Source organism: Onychomys torridus, chromosome 2 (assembly GCF_903995425.1).
Source record: "Onychomys torridus chromosome 2, mOncTor1.1, whole genome shotgun sequence".
NCBI classification, from domain to species: Eukaryota; Metazoa; Chordata; class Mammalia; order Rodentia; family Cricetidae; genus Onychomys; species Onychomys torridus.
Genome location: NC_050444.1, coordinates 159,396,317 through 159,415,742, shown reverse-complemented (window position 1 = coordinate 159,415,742; position 19,426 = coordinate 159,396,317). Strand labels below are relative to the sequence as shown.

General features: G+C 51.8%; 2 protein-coding genes across 6 annotated transcripts; one reads left to right on the top strand and one right to left on the bottom strand.

The window, feature by feature from the left end:
- Window positions 1-139: 139 nt before the first annotated feature.
- On the top strand, window positions 140-6,695 carry Fbxo6 (F-box protein 6). Of its 3 annotated transcripts, none has more exons than XM_036177928.1 (6): window positions 140-428; window positions 2,558-2,845; window positions 4,496-4,622; window positions 5,024-5,119; window positions 5,981-6,116; window positions 6,258-6,695. In XM_036177928.1, exons 2-6 carry the CDS (start codon window positions 2,587-2,589, stop codon window positions 6,501-6,503), a joined length of 864 nt encoding a protein of 287 aa, XP_036033821.1. In that variant the 5' UTR covers window positions 140-428; window positions 2,558-2,586; the 3' UTR covers window positions 6,504-6,695. The 3 variants fall into 3 exon arrangements, with proteins under 3 accessions (XP_036033821.1, XP_036033822.1, XP_036033823.1); XM_036177929.1 differs by lacking the exon at window positions 140-428 and adding an exon at window positions 461-574; XM_036177930.1 differs by lacking the exon at window positions 140-428 and adding an exon at window positions 581-985.
- On the bottom strand, window positions 6,653-19,391 carry Mad2l2 (mitotic arrest deficient 2 like 2). Of its 3 annotated transcripts, none has more exons than XM_036177933.1 (9): window positions 19,339-19,391; window positions 11,950-11,999; window positions 11,749-11,867; window positions 9,504-9,575; window positions 8,888-8,988; window positions 8,144-8,238; window positions 7,778-7,851; window positions 7,326-7,418; window positions 6,653-7,141 (listed from the first exon to the last, which is right to left on the bottom strand). In XM_036177933.1, the coding sequence occupies exons 2-9, from the start codon at window positions 11,987-11,989 to the stop codon at window positions 7,100-7,102; spliced, it is 636 nt and encodes a 211-aa protein (XP_036033826.1). In that variant the 5' UTR covers window positions 11,990-11,999; window positions 19,339-19,391; the 3' UTR covers window positions 6,653-7,099. The 3 variants fall into 3 exon arrangements, with proteins under 3 accessions (XP_036033826.1, XP_036033824.1, XP_036033827.1); XM_036177931.1 differs by lacking the exon at window positions 19,339-19,391 and adding an exon at window positions 12,087-12,602; XM_036177934.1 differs by lacking the exons at window positions 9,504-9,575; window positions 19,339-19,391 and having other exon boundaries at window positions 11,950-12,604.
- Between the last annotated feature and the right edge of the window lie 35 nt (window positions 19,392-19,426).

Below are 19,426 nucleotides of genomic sequence, written 5' to 3'. Positions count from 1 at the left end.
ATAGACCCTGCTCAACACACAAACAAACGAAACGGAAAACCTCCCAAGTAGAACAACTCCGGCCCTCCAGATGAGGGGGGGGGGGGGGAGCAGATCAAGTCCTGGCTGGCGTGTAGTAGGGACTGGATTCCAGGTAGCGCTTCCTTCGCAGAAGGAGGAAGCAGGACCGAGTGTAAGCCGGCTGATAAGCTGCCTGTTGCCTGGAGCGGGAGACGGAAGCCCAAGAAACCTCTGGTGTAGAGCCCTGGAAGCAGCGGCGTGGCGGTGGCCCCTAGGACCCTGAGCTCATCTTCGCACCGAGGCGGAGGGCCGCTTGTCGGTGCATGACGCTAGTGGGAAGCCGGGGCGGGGCGAGGCAAGCGACAGAGGACCGCGTCGCCAAGGTCCAAGCCCAAGGCCCGGCGGAGCTGCGGCCGCCGGGTGCCCAGGTCGCGGCCGGGTGGGGAACGGGGACGGGGCTGGGAGGGGGTGGAGGTCACGCGCTCATGGGGAGGCTCGGGCCAGGCGCGATCCGTGTTCTCGAGTCCCGCGCCGGGACGCCGGGACGCCGGGACGCCGGGACGCCGGGCCTGCTGTACGTACTCGAGTGCCCGGAACCGTGGAGACAGCGGCTTCTCCTTGGTGCCGAGGGCTTCAGGCGCTAGGGAGGCACGTCCGAGCGTGACCGGGCCAGAGCCCGGCGTGGATTTTTCCACCAAAGCACACCAGGGGCACTGCCATCTCCTTTGCAATGTGGTTTGTCGTGGGTGAAAGTGTCATTGAGGCGGAATGCCATCAGGGCCACAGCAGTGGGAGACCCCCACTGGGCGCCCAGTGACTCACTGGTCTAGGCAGCTTTTAGGAGTTGCTGAAGTCTTTTAACCCACATAGTGTACTTGGATTTTTATTGGTTGTTTCTGAGGATGGAACCCGGGGCCTTCCGAGTGCTAGATAATAAGCATGCTACCAACCCGTCAGCTCCCTCCAAAGCACAGGTTCCTGCTAGGCAAGTATCCACCAAATGAGTCACATTCCCAGCCTTCTTTACTTTTACTTTTTATTTTGAGACAGGTAGAAGTTGATCGGGCTGAGTTGTCTGGGATGTGGGGGTGTGCCACCATTGATAATTGTTTGTTTGTATTTTGACACAAGACATTTTTTAAATGGTAAGCATTTGAAAGACCAAACCGCAGTCTGTACTCTGCCTCTCTAAGCCTTTAAACAGGGCCCAGATCTCTTATGGTCCTTTCTTCCGCCATGGTAAGAACTCCTCCAGGGCAAGGGCCAGTGTGCATCCGTGTTCTGGGGCAGGAGCCCTCACAAGACCACCAGCTTCCAGGGAAGCCTCCGAGTTTCTGTTTCCGGGAAAGTAGGTGGAAAAGCATTTCCCCCAGGCACAGCAGGAGTGCTCTTTTGAGTGACAGCATAGAGCCCGATTCAGCCCACCCCCACACCTAGGGCGGATCCCGGGTGACCTAAGAGCTTACGGACAGCCAGACACTCCCATTCTGATCTGGCCTGACTCCCAAGGCAACGTATCAGCACCTGGGCATTAAAATGATGTTTTTACTGCAGTGATGTAATAGCAGGACTAGACAGAGAACTTAAGAGACCACTGGAGTGGCCCTGGAAGACTCTTTCCGGGTCAAGGGCCAACTGTCTCCAATACAAAGCAGTTTAGGGTGAGAAGTTACAGGCAGTTTCCTGTAACCAGGGCTGACTTAGAAATCTTGATCCTCTTTTTCCCACCTCCCAAGAGCTGGAATAACAGATTCACCACCAGACCCAGCTCCTAAACAATTATTTTTCAATGGAGAGAGGGAACGCCTTTTAAAATCTTGTCATTTTGTGGTTGTTTTATTTTTTGTTCTTTTTTTGAGGTGAAGTCTTGTTCTGCTTCCCAAACTGGCCTAGAACTACTGGTGGTACAGTTCAGTGGCAGAGTGCTTGCCCAGCATACATGAGGCCTTCAGTTCCGTCCCCGGCACTGCAGAGAACTTTTAAAAGCTTCATTTTGGCGGGGCAGTGGTGGCGCAGGCCTTTAATCCCAGCACTTGGGAGGCAGAGGCAGGCGGATCTCTGTGAGTTCGAGGCCAGCCTGGGCTACAGAGCAAGTTCCAGGACAGGCTTCAAAGCTACACAGAGAAACCCTGTCTCAAAAAAACCAAAAAAAAAAGGGGGTTGGGGATTTAGCTCAGTGGTACATCGCTTGAGGCCCTGGGTTCGGCCCTCAGCTCTGAGGAAAAAAAAGCTTCATTTTGTTCTTGTGGTGCTTTTTGAAAACCAACCCAGGCTGACCTGACCTAGACTATGAGTAGCCCAAGCAGTCCTCCTGCCTTGGCCTCCTTGGTGCTTGGAGCACAAGCTGCTTATTTGTATTTTCCAAATGCACGTAGCAAGGTCCCTGCGGATCTCAAGGACCCCACCCCCACCCTTTAAGTGCTGCTTCCTCTCTGGGTTTCAGGTCGGGGGAAGACCTGCCTAACATGCTGCTCTAGAGCTAGTGAGAGGAGAGGAGTGAGTCCTTTCTGGGATCTTCTGCTCAGGGCTCACCACAGTCATCCCCTACCACTCCCAGGCCCAGGAGCCTAGCTCCCCATTGCCGCCATGGTCAACATCAATGAGCTGCCGGAGAACATTCTACTGGAGCTGTTCACCCACATCCCCAGCCGCCAGCTGCTGTGTAACTGCCGTCGGGTCTGCAGCCTCTGGCGAGACCTCATCGATGTGGTGACACTCTGGAAGCGCAAGAGCCTGCAAGAGGGCTTCATCACCAAAGACTGGGACCAGCCTGTGGAAGACTGGAAGATCTTCTATTTCCTGTGCAGCCTGCAAAGGAACCTCCTTCGGAACCCATGTGCTGAAGGTGGGCTGGGGGTGGGGGTGGGGTGAGGCCGGGCTGCCCTGGGAGCCTCTTCTCTGCTTTCCTGAAATTGGGGCTTTTGTTCTTGCTTTTCCACACTGCCTGCCATGTTCCTGTGTCCCTAACACTAACCACACTCGGGCTCCTTGTTGTTTGGACCTACACCCTTCATCTATTAAATGTGCATGGTTGGGGGATGTGTGCATGTGTCGGTCAGGGAGCAGATTGAGGGAGCTCGGTTCTCTTCTTCCACCATGTGGATCCTGGGGCTCCAATTCAGGTTGTCAGGCTTGGCAGCAAGCACCCTTACCTGCCTAGCCATCTTCATCCCCTGGGCTGACACCTGAGTGGGTGTGGCTGAGAACACCTTTAATCCCAGCACCCAGGAGAGGCAGAGGCAGGAGGATCTCTGTGAGTTCAAGGCTGGCCTGATCTACACGGTGAGTTCCAGGACAGCTAGGACTCTTTTCATTGTCCCCCCCACACACACACACACACAAAAAAAAAAAAGGGGGGGAAAGAAAGAGTTCTTGTCTGTATACTTTGAATGTCTGCCATTTCTTCCCCGTCCTGGCTACAATTCTGGAAGGTCATGCAAACAATGGGAGAGTAGAGTACTTGGGGCCCTGAAGTATCACTTGGCTTAGTACTCAGAGCAGTCATCCTCTCAGGGTGACCAAGGCTCAGGCCAATCTGAATGCAGAGGCCTGCCTCAGACACTCGATCTCCCTACTTGCCCCAGATTCCACTCAGAAGCTGCCCAGCCAGGCTGCCAGCTCAGCTCAGATCACCTCACTCTGCAGCTTTGCCTTTTATAAGGCCTCCATGTCTTGCCTTGCTCAAATCTCCCAGGGCTTTATCTCATGCTAGCCCATCTCCTCGAATTCTCTTACTCCTTTGGTTCTATACTGGGGAGCCCCCCCTCCCCAGAATACATGGAAACAATGTGAGCCCTTAGGGGATGGTGAGTGGAAGGGCAGAGCTCGCCGGGTGACGGATCTGGGCCGTCATACAGTAATACTCGAGCTTTCCGAGGTCTGCTATGCTTAGCCTGAAGGGGGGAAATCCCTGGATCTGACCCCATTCCAGAAGGTCCCTCATCTCCACAGGACTCCTGCAGCTACCAGTCCAGGGGACACCAATGTACCATCTTGGCACTTGCCCAGGAGAAGGGTATTATCTAATGGTGTTGGAACAGTGGGTTCCTTTGGCCCCTAAGATCTGGGTCACAGTTAACCAGGGCCTCTTCCTCATTGGGAGGACCCCCATCAGTCCTAATGTCCGCTCCATCACAGGCCCTTATTGATCATATTCTCTAAGGATTGAAACATGGGGCCCTGTGGCAATATGGAAAAGTGAGATTTACTCCGGAATGTGTCATCTTATTGTTTGGGGCAAAGAAGGAAAGAGTAAGACAGAAGCCAGAGGTGATGTGGGGACACCAAGGCACAGATTATGCTCTTAGACTGGTGGGGCGCTAACGTTGGCTGCCAAGTACACTCTAGGAGAAGCGAGCTGATTAATCCCTTTGGTGTCCATAACCCCCTTGAAGTCTGCCAGGACCAGAAAGGGCCTCAAAGTTTCAAGTGTATACATCAGGGCTGCAACTGCAGAGTTGGAGGTGAATCTCACCTGTACTTCCGTTTTCCCCAGAGGACATGAGATCATGGCGGATAGACTCCAATGAGGGTGATGAGTGGAAGGTGGAGAGCCTCCCTGGGGAACATGGCAGAAACTTTCCTGACCCCAAGGTCAAGAAGTATTTTGTCACCTCTTACGGGTAAGCAGTGATGTGGAAGAGGCTGGAGGAGGCATGCTAAGGGAAGAGTCAGGGGGGCTCTGCCATGTGCCAGGATAAGTGAGGGCCTCTAGAAGTTCAAGGAAGGTGATGAACTTGGTGGCAGGTTGCTGGCAATGGGGAAGATGGGTATCAGGTGACCAAGAGCTCATTCAACATAGAGTCAGGAGCACAGTCAGCCACACTCCACAATGTCCCAATGTCAAATACTACCCAGGGAAAAGCAGATCTACCGCCCCATTTCCCTCAGATCTGAGGAGCTCCACCCAGGGCCTGTCCTGGGGGGTGGGGGTGTCTCCTGAGTTCCTTGGGCCATCTACCTGGCAAGGAAGGGCCCTGTTTAGCACACTGACAATAATGCAAGTCTTATCCTCTGTCCTCAGCATGTGCCTCAAGTCCCAGATGGTGGACCTCAAAGCTGAGGGCTACTGGGAGGAGCTGATGGACACCTTCCGGCCCGACATTGTGGTTAAGGACTGGTGAGTGGCCTATGTCCCCACCCCCTGTGCCTTCCCTCCTGCCAAGCCACTGCGACAGTCATCGCAAAACTTGAGCTGTATTTATAGATGGCCACTGAGGCCTCAGATGAGCTAGCCGCCCTGGGACCAGAGGACTCCAGCCCTCCCTGAATTTCGTGGAGACTCACAGCTTTTTTTTTTTTTTTTTTTTGGATTTTGAGACTGGGTTTCCCTGTGTAGCTTTGCGCCTTTCCTGGAACTCACTGTGTAGTCCAGGCTGGACTCGAACTCACAGAGATCCGCCTGCCTCTGCCTCCCGAGTGCTGGGATTAAAGGCATGCGCCGCCACCACCCGGCCTGACTCCTTGCTTTCTTATGCAGCGCCTCCCACCCCTCCCTCTGGTTATCCACCCCTCTGGCATTTATGTCTTTGGTGCTAGGGATGGAGCCCAGGACCTGTCTCAGGCTAAGCATACACTCTGCTGCTAAGCTCCAACCTCAACCCCTCCCTATGGCCCTTTCCCAAGATCCCCCTCTGTGCCTACAATTATTGGCAGAAGACTCTGGGGGCCAATTCTCTGAGGAAAATGGAGCAAGCTCTGAGCCAGCCCATTGCACAGGTTCCCATCTACTCTGCCATATGGTGACAGACTTGGACAGACAGCATCTTCATTGAAAGCCATTTTGGTTTTCAAGCTCACCCCTTTTCTTGGGTGGGAAAACTGAGGCAATATGTAGATAGATGCTTCTCCAGGACACAGAGACCTAAGGAATATAGAGCCAGCTAGCAGTCACAGACAGAGGGGTGCTTACAAATAGGAGCTGTCCTTAGAGCCAGCCTTCAGAGGCAGAGGTGCTCATCCTCTATTCCATCCTCCCTAGGTTCGCCCCCAGAGCAGACTGTGGCTGTACCTATCACCTCCGGGTACATCTGACCTCAGCTGACAACATTGTCTTGGCGTCCTTTGAGCCCCCACCTGTGACCATCGAACAGTGGAATGATGCCACGTGGAGGGAGGTGAGACCCCCCCTGCCTGCTTGCCTGCCACTCACTTTCCCAGGACCAGGCTGTTAAGGAACAAGGGGCAATTAATTGTTCTGCAGTGCTAGGCTGTTCCTCCTCCCCAGGTCTCAATAGTTCCTTCCTCTCTCTCCCCAGGTCTCTCACACCTTCTCTGACTACCCTCCTGGCGTCCGACACATCCTTTTTCAACATGGGGGCCAGGACACCCAGTTCTGGAAAGGCTGGTATGGCCCCCGTGTCACCAACAGCAGCATCATTATCAGTCACAGGACAGCCAAGAACCCCGCCCCTGCCAGAGCACTGCCGGAAAACACCCTAGTAATAGGAGGAAGACACCCCCCAACTTTGGCTCCAGAAACCCTAATGGTAGACTTTCTCTGAGAGCCATCCATCTGTCCCCCTCTGCTGGGGTGTGCTTTGCAAAGCAAAGTCTGGCAAGAGTTTAGTGGGCAGTCAGGTCCCCAGTCCCATGAGCCCCTGCCCGACGACCGCCAGCAAACCCATCAACTCAGTGGTGATTTACAGTCACAGAGCTTTGACATTCTGTTGTAATAAATGTTTTCAGTAAGTCCAGCCTGGTTTGGGGTTTACAGGTGGGGTTGCTAACACTCTTGTGGAGAAACAGTCCCTCTCTGGAGCAGCTTCCCTGCACCTGCCTTCTCCCATTTTGGTTAATGACAAGGCAGTCAGCCCTTTGGGGCCCCTTTATTAATGATAACTCACAGCACAGTATTCAGATGGACAGTGTTAGCCGGCTGAGCCCCAGGAGGCTGCTGAGAAATGGTGTCTATCCTGGTATTCTTCCCTGGTCTCCTGGGAAGGCTGCCTCACCAAGGCAAGCAGGACTGGGCAGCCCAACCAGAGGGGCGGCCACATATCAAGGCGATAAGAGCACTTGGAGTCAGGGGGCCCTGCAGCACCGCCCTGGGCTGGGGCCCCAGAGTGAGACAGCTGGGCATCAGGTGGCAGGCACGCCCTCAGCTGTTTTTATGAGCTCGCTCTTCCACGTAGAGCTGCATCTAGTAGAGAAATGGCTTTGATCAGACCATGAGGTGCCTGCTGGCAAGACTCAGGAAGGGATGGAAGGCAGAGGACCACCCCATCCCAAAACTTTGACCAGCACACTCTCTAGCCTGGAATTAGCTCTGGGCCCTGAGTCTCCTAAATGAGGCTCCCTCTATCCCCTGACCCCTGAAAGCTCACCTTTAAAATGTCTGACGTCATGGTTTTTAGGGGTATCAGCCGGGGGTCATGCATGTGGACATCCTGCTCATCTGCCAGGATCCATGGGAAGTCCTAGGGATAGGATCAAGTGAGGGTTAGAAGGGGTCACACTTCAGTCAGTCCTCACTCTGCTAACCCTCCCTCCAGTTACTACACGGGAGGGGGCAGGGTGCGGGGAACCCAAGCAATTTACATTCCCAGTGTGGTCCTCAAATGATTCTGAAACCAAAGGGTATGGCCCCTCTCTGGAGAACTTTGTTCAGAAGAGCCAGGGTGAGCTAGCTGGCTCTACTTCAATTCTTCTCAGTACACACAGATGTGGTCAGGTGGGTAACCCACAGGGGAGCCCACTTTGATGCCAGGCACTGCCGTAAACAACAGTGCCAGCCACAGGCAGTACCCTGAAACTGTACCCACTTACACACACACACCTTGATGACCTGTATCTTCTCCATGTTTCGAGTGGCAGCTTCTCTTGTGTGCACAAGGACTGTGAATGTGCAGCCTGCAGAAGGAATGCTTGGTCAAGGTCAAAGGTAAGTTGCCTCAGGATCCCAGTGGACCAGGCTTCCTTCTTCCTCCCTCACTGGCTAGGCAGTGCCACCCACAAGATGTTAAGTGAAGCCAATGGCAAAGACAGTGTCAATGGGAGGCTGAAACATAGTAGAATCAGTCCTGGAGTGATGAACTCTCAGGTGTTGAGGGCGGGGAGAAGAGGGTGGCTCAGGACAGCTAAGTGGGAAGAAGATAGGCATGCCAGGGAACCAAGGAAACACTGGGGGAGTGGGGCATCGTACCTGGAGGGTTGTGATCCAGGACAGCGTCACACACACTAATCTTCAGGATGAAGGCTCGCAGCAGCTGCTCCACGTGAGACAGTAGGGAGTCTGAACTGGGAATGGGAAAGGAGGTCTCCCATTCTATCATGCTCCTCTGCCACCCCCAGCACACAGTGTACTCACCAAACACCTTCAGTGCCAGAGAGAGCCAGCCCAGTCCCACCCACCTAACAGAATGGAGACGGGTGCAGGGGTTCCTTTAGGCAGTTCTAATATTCAGCTAGTTAGAAGGCACCCAGGATACAGCTCAAGCCCCTGCATACTTCAGGACCCCAAGACAGGAAGAAAAAGGACTTGTTTGAGCCCACCTAGCCAGGAGACAGGTTAGCTCCTGATTCTAGCCCTTACCTCATCACAGAGAGCAAGTAGCTCAGTAGGTACTGTAGACACCATGGTAACCAGTCAACTGGGTCAGAGTCCCGGGCTTTACAATCACTGGGTGACACCACACAGGTCACCTCTCAGGACCCTGGTTTCTCCATCTACACAATAAGGCTAGGGACTAACATTAACCACTTCCTGGGATGTTTCAGGGGTGACACAGGGTGACTCTGTCACCTCTTTACCATTCACAAAGGTTTGTGGCCAGTGTGTCTCAGACCCGAACAGTATGTATCATTCAGGGTCTTTACTAAGGTAATGTGGAGCTGGTAGAGGGATCCCGGTGAGAGATTGCAGTAGCCAGCCGAGGTAACAGCTCACCTGATGGACAGCAAGGGCGGCTGAGTGATCTCAAAGACAAACTTCTCCACTGGACGGTGTTCCTTATCCAAAATCACCACCACTACCTTCTCCACATCGTTCTGTAAGCACAGGAACCTCTGCTCCAGAGGAACCCCTGCTCCAGAGCTACGCACAGGCCCAGGGAGCAGTGGGATAGGGCACTGGCTAAGGCTACCTGGAGCCCAGCAAGCAGAGGTGCAGGCTGGCTGCAAAGACATGATGATATAGGCCAGTGGAGATACCTGGAGGTCTCCCCCCCCCCCCCCCGCAACTAGCCTCAGACCAGGACAAGATAAAATAGAAAAAACCCAAGAGGGCCCAACCCAGAGAGAATGGGGAGCAGGGATGCAGGGATGGGACAGACCATGGGGACATGAAAAGAACCAGATCTTCCAGGGCAAGGCCCACCCAGATCTGGCCCAACTAATCGACCCCAGATGTGACCTACATGCCCCAGGACCTGCTAGCTAGAGGTGGTCTTCAGAGTGAAACTTCTGGTTGTTAAAAGATATGAGCACTCCCCACAAAGTCAGCCCAGAAGTAAGGAGGAACACATTGGGTGTGGAGTGTCCATTAGGACCTGGGGCCCCCTCACCTTCTCCAGGAGTGGTTTGACGCAGTGAAGTGTGTCCTGAATGTACTGGTTCAGCTCTGGGTGACAGGACATCTGCACACAACCCCACAGGACTGCTGAAGTCCAAGGCATGAATGGGGAAAGCACCAACAACCCACACACATACACATGCTGGTTTTTGGACAAACAACCGCCATTCCCCAGGTCTCCCTGACTGAGGACCCAACACATCACCATGGTGCTAAGAACTGTGGATGAATTTGTCCCAGGAGCGATACTCAAAGACAGGCACCCCATCTCAGCACTGGCATTTGACATTAACATTAAGAAGCTGTGTAGAGCCAGGCTGCGGAGCTGCATGCCTTTAATCCAGTGCTTGGGAAGCAGAGACAGGTAGATCTCCTGAGTTCAGGGCCAGCATGGTCTACAAAGTGAGTTCCAGGACAGTCAGGGCTACACAGAGAAACACTGTCTCAAAAGACAAAAAAAAAAAAAAAAAAAAGCTGTGTAGGGCCAGGCATGGTGACATACACCTTTAATACCAGGCAGAGGCAGGCAGATCTCTGAGTTAAGGCCAGCCTGAGCAAGGGCTATACAGAGAAACCCTATCTGGGAGAGTTGAGAGGGAAGAGCTGTGTGGCCATAGGCAAATGACTTAATATCTCTGAGCTTAATGGTGTCATCTGGGAAGATCTAATAAGGGTGACAATTAAATAAGAAACTGGGGCTGAAGAGATGGCTCAGAGGTTAAAAGCACTGGCTACTTTTCCAGAGGTCCTCAGTTCAGTCCCCAGCAACCACATGGTGGCTCACAACCATCTAGAATGAGATCTGGTGCCCTCTTCTGGCCTGCAGGCATACATGGGGGAAGAACATCGTATACATAATAAATAATTTTTTTTAAAAATAAGTAAATCTTAAAAAAAAATACATCTTTAATCCCAGCATTTAGGAGGCAGGCAGATCTCTGAGTTCAAGGACAGCCTGGTCTACATAGAGAGTTCAAGGACAGCCAGGGCCATGCTGAGAAACCCTGTTTTAGAAAACAAAATAAAAAACCAGGAAGCTTGGTAAAGATCTCTGGTAATCCTAGGATGCAGGAGGATCAGGAGTTCAAGGACAGTCCCAGTTTCCTAACAACTCCAAGCCCAGGCTAGACTACTTGAGGTCTGGATTTTAAAAAGGGTCAGGTGAGGTGGGGGTGGGTAGAGAAATACCTCAGCAGTTAAGAGTACTTGCCACTCAGAGTCAGATCCCCGGTACCCACCTTAGGCATCTTACAAATGCCAGTGGTTCCCGTGCCCCTTCTAGCCTCAGTGGGCACCCTACATACAAACTCAGACACATGCACATACACATATAATTAATATAAATCTTAAAAAATAAAAAGCTTGCCTCCAGCCTTCAGGTCCCTCAAAACATGAGTAAGTACAAACTCAAGAGAGGCCGGCAAGCCAGGCAGGCGGTGGTGGCGCACGCCTTTAATCTCAGCACTTGGGAGGCAGAGGCAGATGATTTCTGTGAGTTCAGAGGCCAGCCTTGTCTACAGAGTGAGTTCCAGAACAGGCTCCAAAGCTACACAGAAAGCCTGTCTCAAAAAACCAATAAATAAATAAATAGTTACGGAGGCTCACGCCTTCATTCACAGCACTGGGGAGGCAGAGGCAGGAGGATTTTCGTGAATTTGAGGCCAGTCTGATCTACGTAGTGGGAAATCCAAACCAGCCATGGCTACACAGTAGCACTCTATCTCAAATAAGTAATAATAATTTTTTAAAAATCTACAATTTAGAGTTTAGGGAGAATGAGGAGAGAAAGAAACTGCTGGGCACTGTGGGAATGTTTTACCCAAGCCAAGGTTCCCAGCCTCGAAACCCCTTTAAAATGCATGCTTGGGCCGGGCGGTGGTGGCGCACGCCTTTAATCCCTGTAATCCCAGCACTCAGGAGGCAGAGGCAGGCGGATCTCTGTGAGTTCGAGGCCAGCCTGGTCTACAGAGCGAGTTCCAGGAAAGGCGCAAAGCTACACAGAGAAACCCTGTCTCGAAAAACAAAACAAACAAACAAAAACCACAAGCAAACAAACAAAAAGCAAAACAAAACAAAATGCAAGCTTGGAATAACTCTTCCTATTCCATCTGCGGTCAGGGCGGGGAAAAGCCAGGCAGTGAGAGACAGGAGGCTGTAGGCTATCTGCCTCTGTTGGGGAGTGAGGGATCTTGTAGGTAGAATAAAGGTTTTTAATCCAGCCGGCCACCGGGGCTCACCTGAACCGGCACGTTGTACTTCTTGCGCTTCTGGAAGATGCCCACTGGGTAGACCTCGCGCACATAGAGGATCAGGTGCACGGCCACCTCCAGGAACTCGGAGAGCACGTCGGCCACCACTGTGGAGGAGACACAGTTGATGAGCACGACTCCAGCCAAGACCCACCCCCACCCTACCGCCCTGCAGGCCCGGATCCCTACCTTGGCCAAAGTTGAGGTCTTGGCGCGTGAGCGTGGTCATCCTTGGCAGCCTAGGGGAGGGAGCGGAGGTTGTCAGCAGGGACCCAGGGCACCCCGCCCCGCACGCGGGAAACGCAGCCCGGTCGGGGAAGCCCCACCCCCTGAGCGGCCGGATCCCTCCCGGCGGAAATCCCGCCCTCTCCGCTCTCCTCTCCGCTCGCGGGCTCCGGCTTCGGCCTCAGGTTCGAAACTTTGCTCGGGCGACTGGAGCCACCGGCCGGGACCCTCCGCAGGTCCCCCAGTATCCCCTGGCCTCAGTAACCACCGTGATGCTCCCGCGGAACCAGCTCTGCCGTCGATCACGCCCACCCCTGAAGCTGTCCAATCCGGGCCTCGCCCTGCTGGGAGGGGCGGAGCAGCCTCGGGGGCGGGGCTTAGGGGCGGACACCAGCCTGAGCGACAGGGATCTCAGGAGTGTAAACTAAGCCGCCTTCGGACTTCAGGTGGGAGCGATAACGAGATTTCGGTGGCCTCTACACAGGATCGCTGTGTTCCCCGCTCCCGGGCATTTCTCTTTAGTAGTTGCAAGTGAGAGCCAGCTGCAAAGTACAGCTGGGGTCCAAGGGAGGGCAGCGACATCTGCTGCTAGTCCAGAGCCAGCGTCCCCGGAGTCTCAGCTTGCCCAACCGAAAGCGAATCCGCAGGCTTGGGGGCGGGGACAGAGGAAGTCTGAGATGTACCCGAGACGCTCCACCCCTACCCGGAACCCAAGTGCTATGGGGATTGACCTCCCTAAAGAATTAAATGTCCCACGTTTTCTTCACAATAGCTGACCTTTGGAAGCAGCAGCCGAGTGCTAGGAATCTGGGCAGTGTCTGTGGGTTGACTCACTAAATCCCCAGAATACGTGTGGATTCCTGGCTGTCTTCTTTTTGCTGATGAGTCTAATGAGGACTTGTCTGTCACACAGCTAGTTGAGGGGACGAGCAGTAGTGCTGCTCCAGGGACCTACCTGCAGAGGCACGAACTCAATTCCAGAAGAGCCGAAAGGGCCTCAGATCATTTTAGTAGTACATACATAATATGGAACCATTTTATGTAACAAACCCCGATTTCTATTTATTTATGTGCCTGGGTGTTTTCTCTGCCTGTATGATTGGACACTACTTGAGTATTTGGTGCAGGTGAAGGCCAGAAGAGGGCGTCAGATCTCCTGGAACTGGAGTTATAGACGGCTGTGAATCGCAAATTGAACCCCATCTCCAACACCCAACACCCCATTTCCTGTCCTCTGGAAGAGCAGCCAGTGCTCTTGACCGCCAAACCATCTCTCTACCTTCCCAAACTCTGATTTACATTAATTCCTTCATTAGCCCTAGGAGCTAAATATTGCCTTTACAGCTCCACTCAATAGATGAACGTTCCTTCATTCACTGAAGCCACCGGAGTAGAAGATGTTCCAACACTAGGTAAGAATTCAGTTCAATGCACGGCCTTCTATTTAACAGATAGGAAAACTGAGGCTGGAGAGTGGCCTGGAGTTACCGGTGACAAGGCAGGCCTAGAAACCAAGAGAACTTAGACCAGTGGTTCTCAACTTGGGAGTTGCAACCCCTGTGTGGGTAGAACGACCCTTTCACAGAGGCCCCGTATCAGATATCCTGTATATCAGATATTTACATTAAGATTCATAACAGTAGTCAAATTTCAGTTATGAAGTAGCAATGAAAATAATTTTGTGGTTGGTGCTCACCACAACGAAAGGAACTGTATTAAAGGGTCGCAGCATTAGGAAGATTGAGGACCACTGGCTTGGACTCTGCCCTCCAGGGGTATAAGAGTTGTCTCAGTCTGTCTCCATAGAGAATGTTGCTTTCAAGCTCATCCCTGCATCCTCCTTCCCAGCTTTCAAACCCATATTTACATCCTTCTCATGGGAAGAGATAAATAGCAGGCCAGAGGTAGGATTTGCCCAAAATATGAGCAAAGCAGTTCTCAAAATGCAAACCTAGAAAGTCTGTGCCTCAGCCCCCAGGGACCCTAATAAACTCTGGCTGTCCAGCTGCCCTGATTGCCTGACCAGGGCAGGCTTACAGCAGTGCTCCGCTCGTTAACAAGCTCCCCAGGGAACATGTATGCCCAAGAAAATGTGGGAGCTGCCAGCAGAGTTTGCCTGCATTCTGTAGCATGTCAGTGCTTAACCCGGTAGAATGGCTGGTTTGGCCTTAGGAATTGATACACCTGTCAGTGGGCACAGCAATCCTGCCCACAGCACACCATGTTTGACAGAGCCCCTTCCACACAGAGCTGGCCAAGCAACCCATCGCCTTTTGAGATTTGCAGACCTGAATGCAGTAAGATTTCATCATGGTGGGTCGGGGAATGCCAGAGTCTTCCTTTATCCACACCACTCCACCCCCAGCTTCTGAAGAGCGTTTTTATTACTGATGTGGGTGGAGTGAGGGGAGATTCTGAGGTAACATGGGACCAGCTGGGGACCTCTGCTTGCAACTCGGCTGTGCCTGGGTTTTCTTTCATATTAGTCCTAGCAGCATGATGCATGGCTGGAGGACTGAGATTGCATTATGGGGGAAGTTATTGTTTTTGAACCCCCATTTGGTGGGAGCCTGTTTTTGAATGTTATTTGCATGTTTCTCACCATAAGGACACTATGTCATGGGGGCGGGGGGGTATGGGAAGGAAAGTCACATGTCAAGGAGAAAAGAGTGTGTATGTGTTTGCCATCTAGAGCAGATCCCTGGGGGCCCTCAATGGGGACAGAGGTAAATCACTCCCAAGAGATACAGGAATGGAAAAAGAGAAGGCAGACCATAAAAAAAGGTGTGAGTACCAGCCCTGCAAAGATTTAAGCCTCCACTGATGTGCCAAAGGATTCTCACAGTGTGATAAACAAACCCACAAAGAGTGAACTGGGCCAAACACTTATCAATGAAGTGTACAGACTTGCAAGATGCTTCTGTAGCCAATTTCTTGTCCACAGAGGGGATCACAAAAGCATCATCTGGGCATGTGAGATGGCTCAGCAGGTAAAGGGGCTTGCCACCAACCCTAACAACCTGAGTTCAATCCCCAGGACCCACATGTGGAAGGAGAGAACTGACTCCCACAAGTACACACTTGCTACTTCTCTCTCTCTCTCAATAAATAAATAAATAAATAAATAAATAAATAAATAAATAAATAAATGTAAAAACTTAAACTAATTAATAAAGAATCCACATCTTCCCCATTTGTCTCAGGTTCCCAGGACAACAAACACATGGGTAGGAAAAGAGAGAGGGAACCAGCCACACGAAGCCTGGTGGCAGGTCCGGGACCGTGATGATGCTCCACCTAGCTGCTTGGCCTGTTTGGAGAAGAGACCAGCTCAGGTTCTCCAGGAACATGTGTCAAGGGAATGACTAAAGGAGGGGAAGAGGACGTGATCACAAGGACTCCTGCCCAGTGGCCTGATCTGGGCTCCAGCTTCCTTAGACAGATTAAGCTAAGACTCTGATGCCAGCAGAGCCAGAGTGTGGGCTGCTCCTCCAGGAGCCCACCACCCCTATTGCCCACTTATGTGTCCACTTGCTTCTCTCCACCACCCAGATGCTCATCCAGCCTCAGCTTGCTCATCTGTGAAGTGGGAAACTATAGATCCAGTCCCCCAGGGTTATCTGGACATGGTGGCATACTCTTTGAGTCCTGGTACCCAGGAGGCAGGAAGAGTGATACAAAGTTCAGGACAGCCAGTTACAGAGACTTTCCCCAAAATTAATTAAGATAAAATTCTGTTTATTTTGGATTTTTAAAAAATTTTGTGTATGAATGCTTTGCCTACCTGTGTGTATGTGTACCACACATGTGTCTGGCACCTGCAGAAGTCACAAGAGTACCCTCTTTTGATTCCCTGGAACTGAAGTTATAGGTGGTTCTGAGCCATCATATGCATGTTTAGAGTCGAACCCAGGACCTCTGCAAGAGCAATGAGTGCTCTAAACCACCAAGCCCAAAATAAAAGAAAATTGCCAGGCGGTGGTGGCACACGCCTTTAATCCCAGCACTCGGGAGGCAGAGTCAGGTGGATCTCTGTGAGTTCAAGGTCAGCCTGGTCTACAGATCGAGATGCAGGACAGACACCAAAACTGCACAGAGAAACCCTGTCTCAAAAAAAAAAAAATTCTATACAATTGAGTAAATATTTATAATACACAGGTCAACTAGTGGCCATGTGATAGTACTACTAAGATCTACACAGGACTGATAAGCCTGACAACATGAGTTCAACCCCCAGAAACCACGTGATGCAAGAAGAAACACCTACTCCAGCCAGTTGTCCTCTGATCTACACACACACACACACACACACACACACACACACACATACACACACACACATACATACACACACACACATACACACACACACACATACATACACATACACACACACATACACACATACACACACACACTCACACATACACACACACACACTCACACATACACACACACAGGAACACACAAGCACACACACACTAAACAAACAAAAATGAAGATTTTGGGGGCTGGAGAGATGGCTCAGAGGTTAAGAGTACCGACTGCTCTTCCAAACGTCCTGAGTTCAATTCCCAGCAAGCACATGGTGGCTCACAACCATCTGTAATGAGATCTGGTGCCCTCTTCTGTATACATCATAAATAAATAAATCTTAAAAAAAAAAGTGAAGATTTTTAAAGATAGAAAATATCTACAAAGACCATCAGAGCATTCAGGAGGTAGAGGCAGGTGGATCTCTGAGTTTGAGGCCAGCCTGGTCTACAGAGTGAATTTTAGGACAGCCAGTGCTAAACAGAAAGAGACACTGTCTCAAAAACAAATAAACAAAAATGCAATTGGACCTCTGGCATTTCTTATATCTGGCTTGTTGACTCAGCTTAATGTTTACAAGGTTTATCCAGATAGATAGATAGATGGATGGATAGATAGATAGATAGATAGATAGATATGTTTGTACGCATCATTTCTTTTTTATTTGTTGTTATTACTTTTTTTTTTTTTTTTTTGGTGCTAGGACTTGAACCCTGACCCTTGTATTTGCTAGGCAAATGCTCTACCATTGAGCCACATCCCCAGCCCTACTTCAGTCCCTTTAATTAATTAATTTTTGTTGTTGTTTTTTATTGGGGAGGTATGCACCATTGCACCTGTGTAAAGGTCAAAGGACAATTTGGGGTCACTTCTCTCTTTCCACCAAGTGGGTCTTGGGGTTCAAATTCAGGTTGTCAGGCTAGGAGCCTGGTTGCTGCCCTCCTTTTTAGAATCAGTTAACATCCCCTTGTACTGATGGACCACAGTGTGTCCTCCTATCTGTTGATGGATACTTGGGTCTGCTTTGGCCAATCAACTGCCCCATTTTACAGATAGGGAAACTGAGGCCCCAAGTCACCATAATCTGGATGAGATAGGAGCCTAGTCCTCTTCTGTGTCACTCTGGAAGAACCTGGGGAACAGAGTCTCACAGTTGGGCATCAGGCAGAGTAACATTTGAAACAACCTCCAGGGGGCTTCTGTGTGCTATGAGTGCACTCCAGGCCACTGCCTGATCCTTGAAGAGAGTCACACCTGTTCACCGCTCCCTCCCTAAGTCCAAGCGCTTCTCTGCTGTAGGTCCTCACTGCTCTCCATGTTTTGCTTTTATTTTTGTATGTTGTTTGTTGGTTTGTTGGTTTGTTTTGAGACAAGATCTCTCCACATCTGCTGTCCTGGAACTCACTGTATAGTCTAGGCTGGCCTTGAACTCACAGCTATCTACCTGCCCCTGCTTTCTGAGGGCTAGGATTAAAGTATGCACCGTAAGCCTGGCGCTTTTGCTTTTTTTTTTTTTTTTTTTTTTAAGATTCATTTGTTTCAGGCTGGAGAGATGGCTCAGTGGTTAGGAGCACTGCCTGCTCTTCCAGAGGACCCAGGTTCAGTTCCCACACGGCAGCTCACAACTGTCTGTAACTCCTCTTCCAGGGGGATCCAACAACCTCACACAGGCATACATGCAGGCAAAACACCAACGTATATAAAATGTAAATAAATACATTTTAAAATATTTATTTGTTTCTATGTGTGTTTGCCTGCATCACATGCCCCTCTTGTGTGTCTGAAGAGGGAAGCCAGAAGAGGGCATCAGACCCTCTGGAGCTGGAATTAAAGGGTGGTTGTGAGGCTGCCATGTGGGTGCTAGGAACTGCTTTGGCTTTTTACTCTAGTACACTCCATTTTCAAGCTCCGGAGTCATAATGAAGCTGTGTTCAGTAGGTACTCACAGAAGCAGTGATTTGAACCTTCCAGCTGGTAAGCACCTAGTCTTCTCGCCAAGCCATTCTGTGTCTCCCATAGCCATGTGATAATCTCACAATAGCAATGGAATCAGTTCCCTGGAGCCTCTTGTGGGCTGGGAGGTTCAGAACATTTTTCTTACACAGACCACGGCCATTAAGCCTTAAACCCCGAGTTCCCTACAATGACGGGCTCCAAGAAATTAGATAATTTGCCCAAGATTTGGCTCCGGAGGAGGAACCCAGGCATCCTGCCTGATGCGGAGCCGCGTTCCTAAACATCTAAGCCACAATCTGTCACACTGGAAATGGAAAGCCTCCCGCTTCCCACGTGCCGGGTCCGCCCACTACTCTCTGATCTTTGCAATGTCGGCGGCCCCTATTGACCCGGTTGTGAGTTATGGGGGCCGTGGGACCCGCAACCCAGCATTCTCGGACTCCCAGGGTCGGCAGGACTTGGCACCCCGCGCGGTGATGGATGAGCCGCCCCGAGGGCTGGCTTTGTCCGGATTGGATTGGACTGAGTAGCCCGCAAGGCCGGCTAGGGACACGAGAGTAGGGAGAAGCTGACTCTGTGTGTGTGTGTGTGTGTGTGTGTGTGTGTGTGTGTGTGTGTGTGTGTGTGTGTTGGGGGGGAGGGTGTCTCTCTCTTTCCTAGGGGGCATAGATGAGCCATCCGTACCCAGGTGAGGTTCGATCACTTTGAGGTTCTCATGCACACCCTCTTGGTAAAGGGACTTCTCTGAGGACCTCCCCCACTCCGCGCACTTTCTCAGTCTACAAAGGCCGCGCCGCTGTCTGTCCCGCCTCCCCTGCCGCGGGCATTTCTTCCGTCCCATTTGACAGCCTAGGCGGAATAATCCTTTTGGGGACCCTGCCGGCTCCTGTCCGGTCTGACGCGGCCGCAGCTGAGCGCGCAGCCTGGATCTATTGTTGAGGGGGAGGGGGATCTGCCAGGGACGCCCCGCCGCTGCCCTTTGTCGCCCGCTGCCCCGCGGGGCCGCTCCAGATGCGCCACCGCTGCCCGGTGCCCTACCCGTCCCACGCGCCCCGGGGCCGCGCCGAGGTGGCTCTTACGCACCGGGAGGAGAGGGCCCGCCTCGCCCGGTGCCCACACGGCCGCGGGGCTGCGCCCGCCTTTGTCTGCCTCCTTTGTCTGCCCCGCGCAC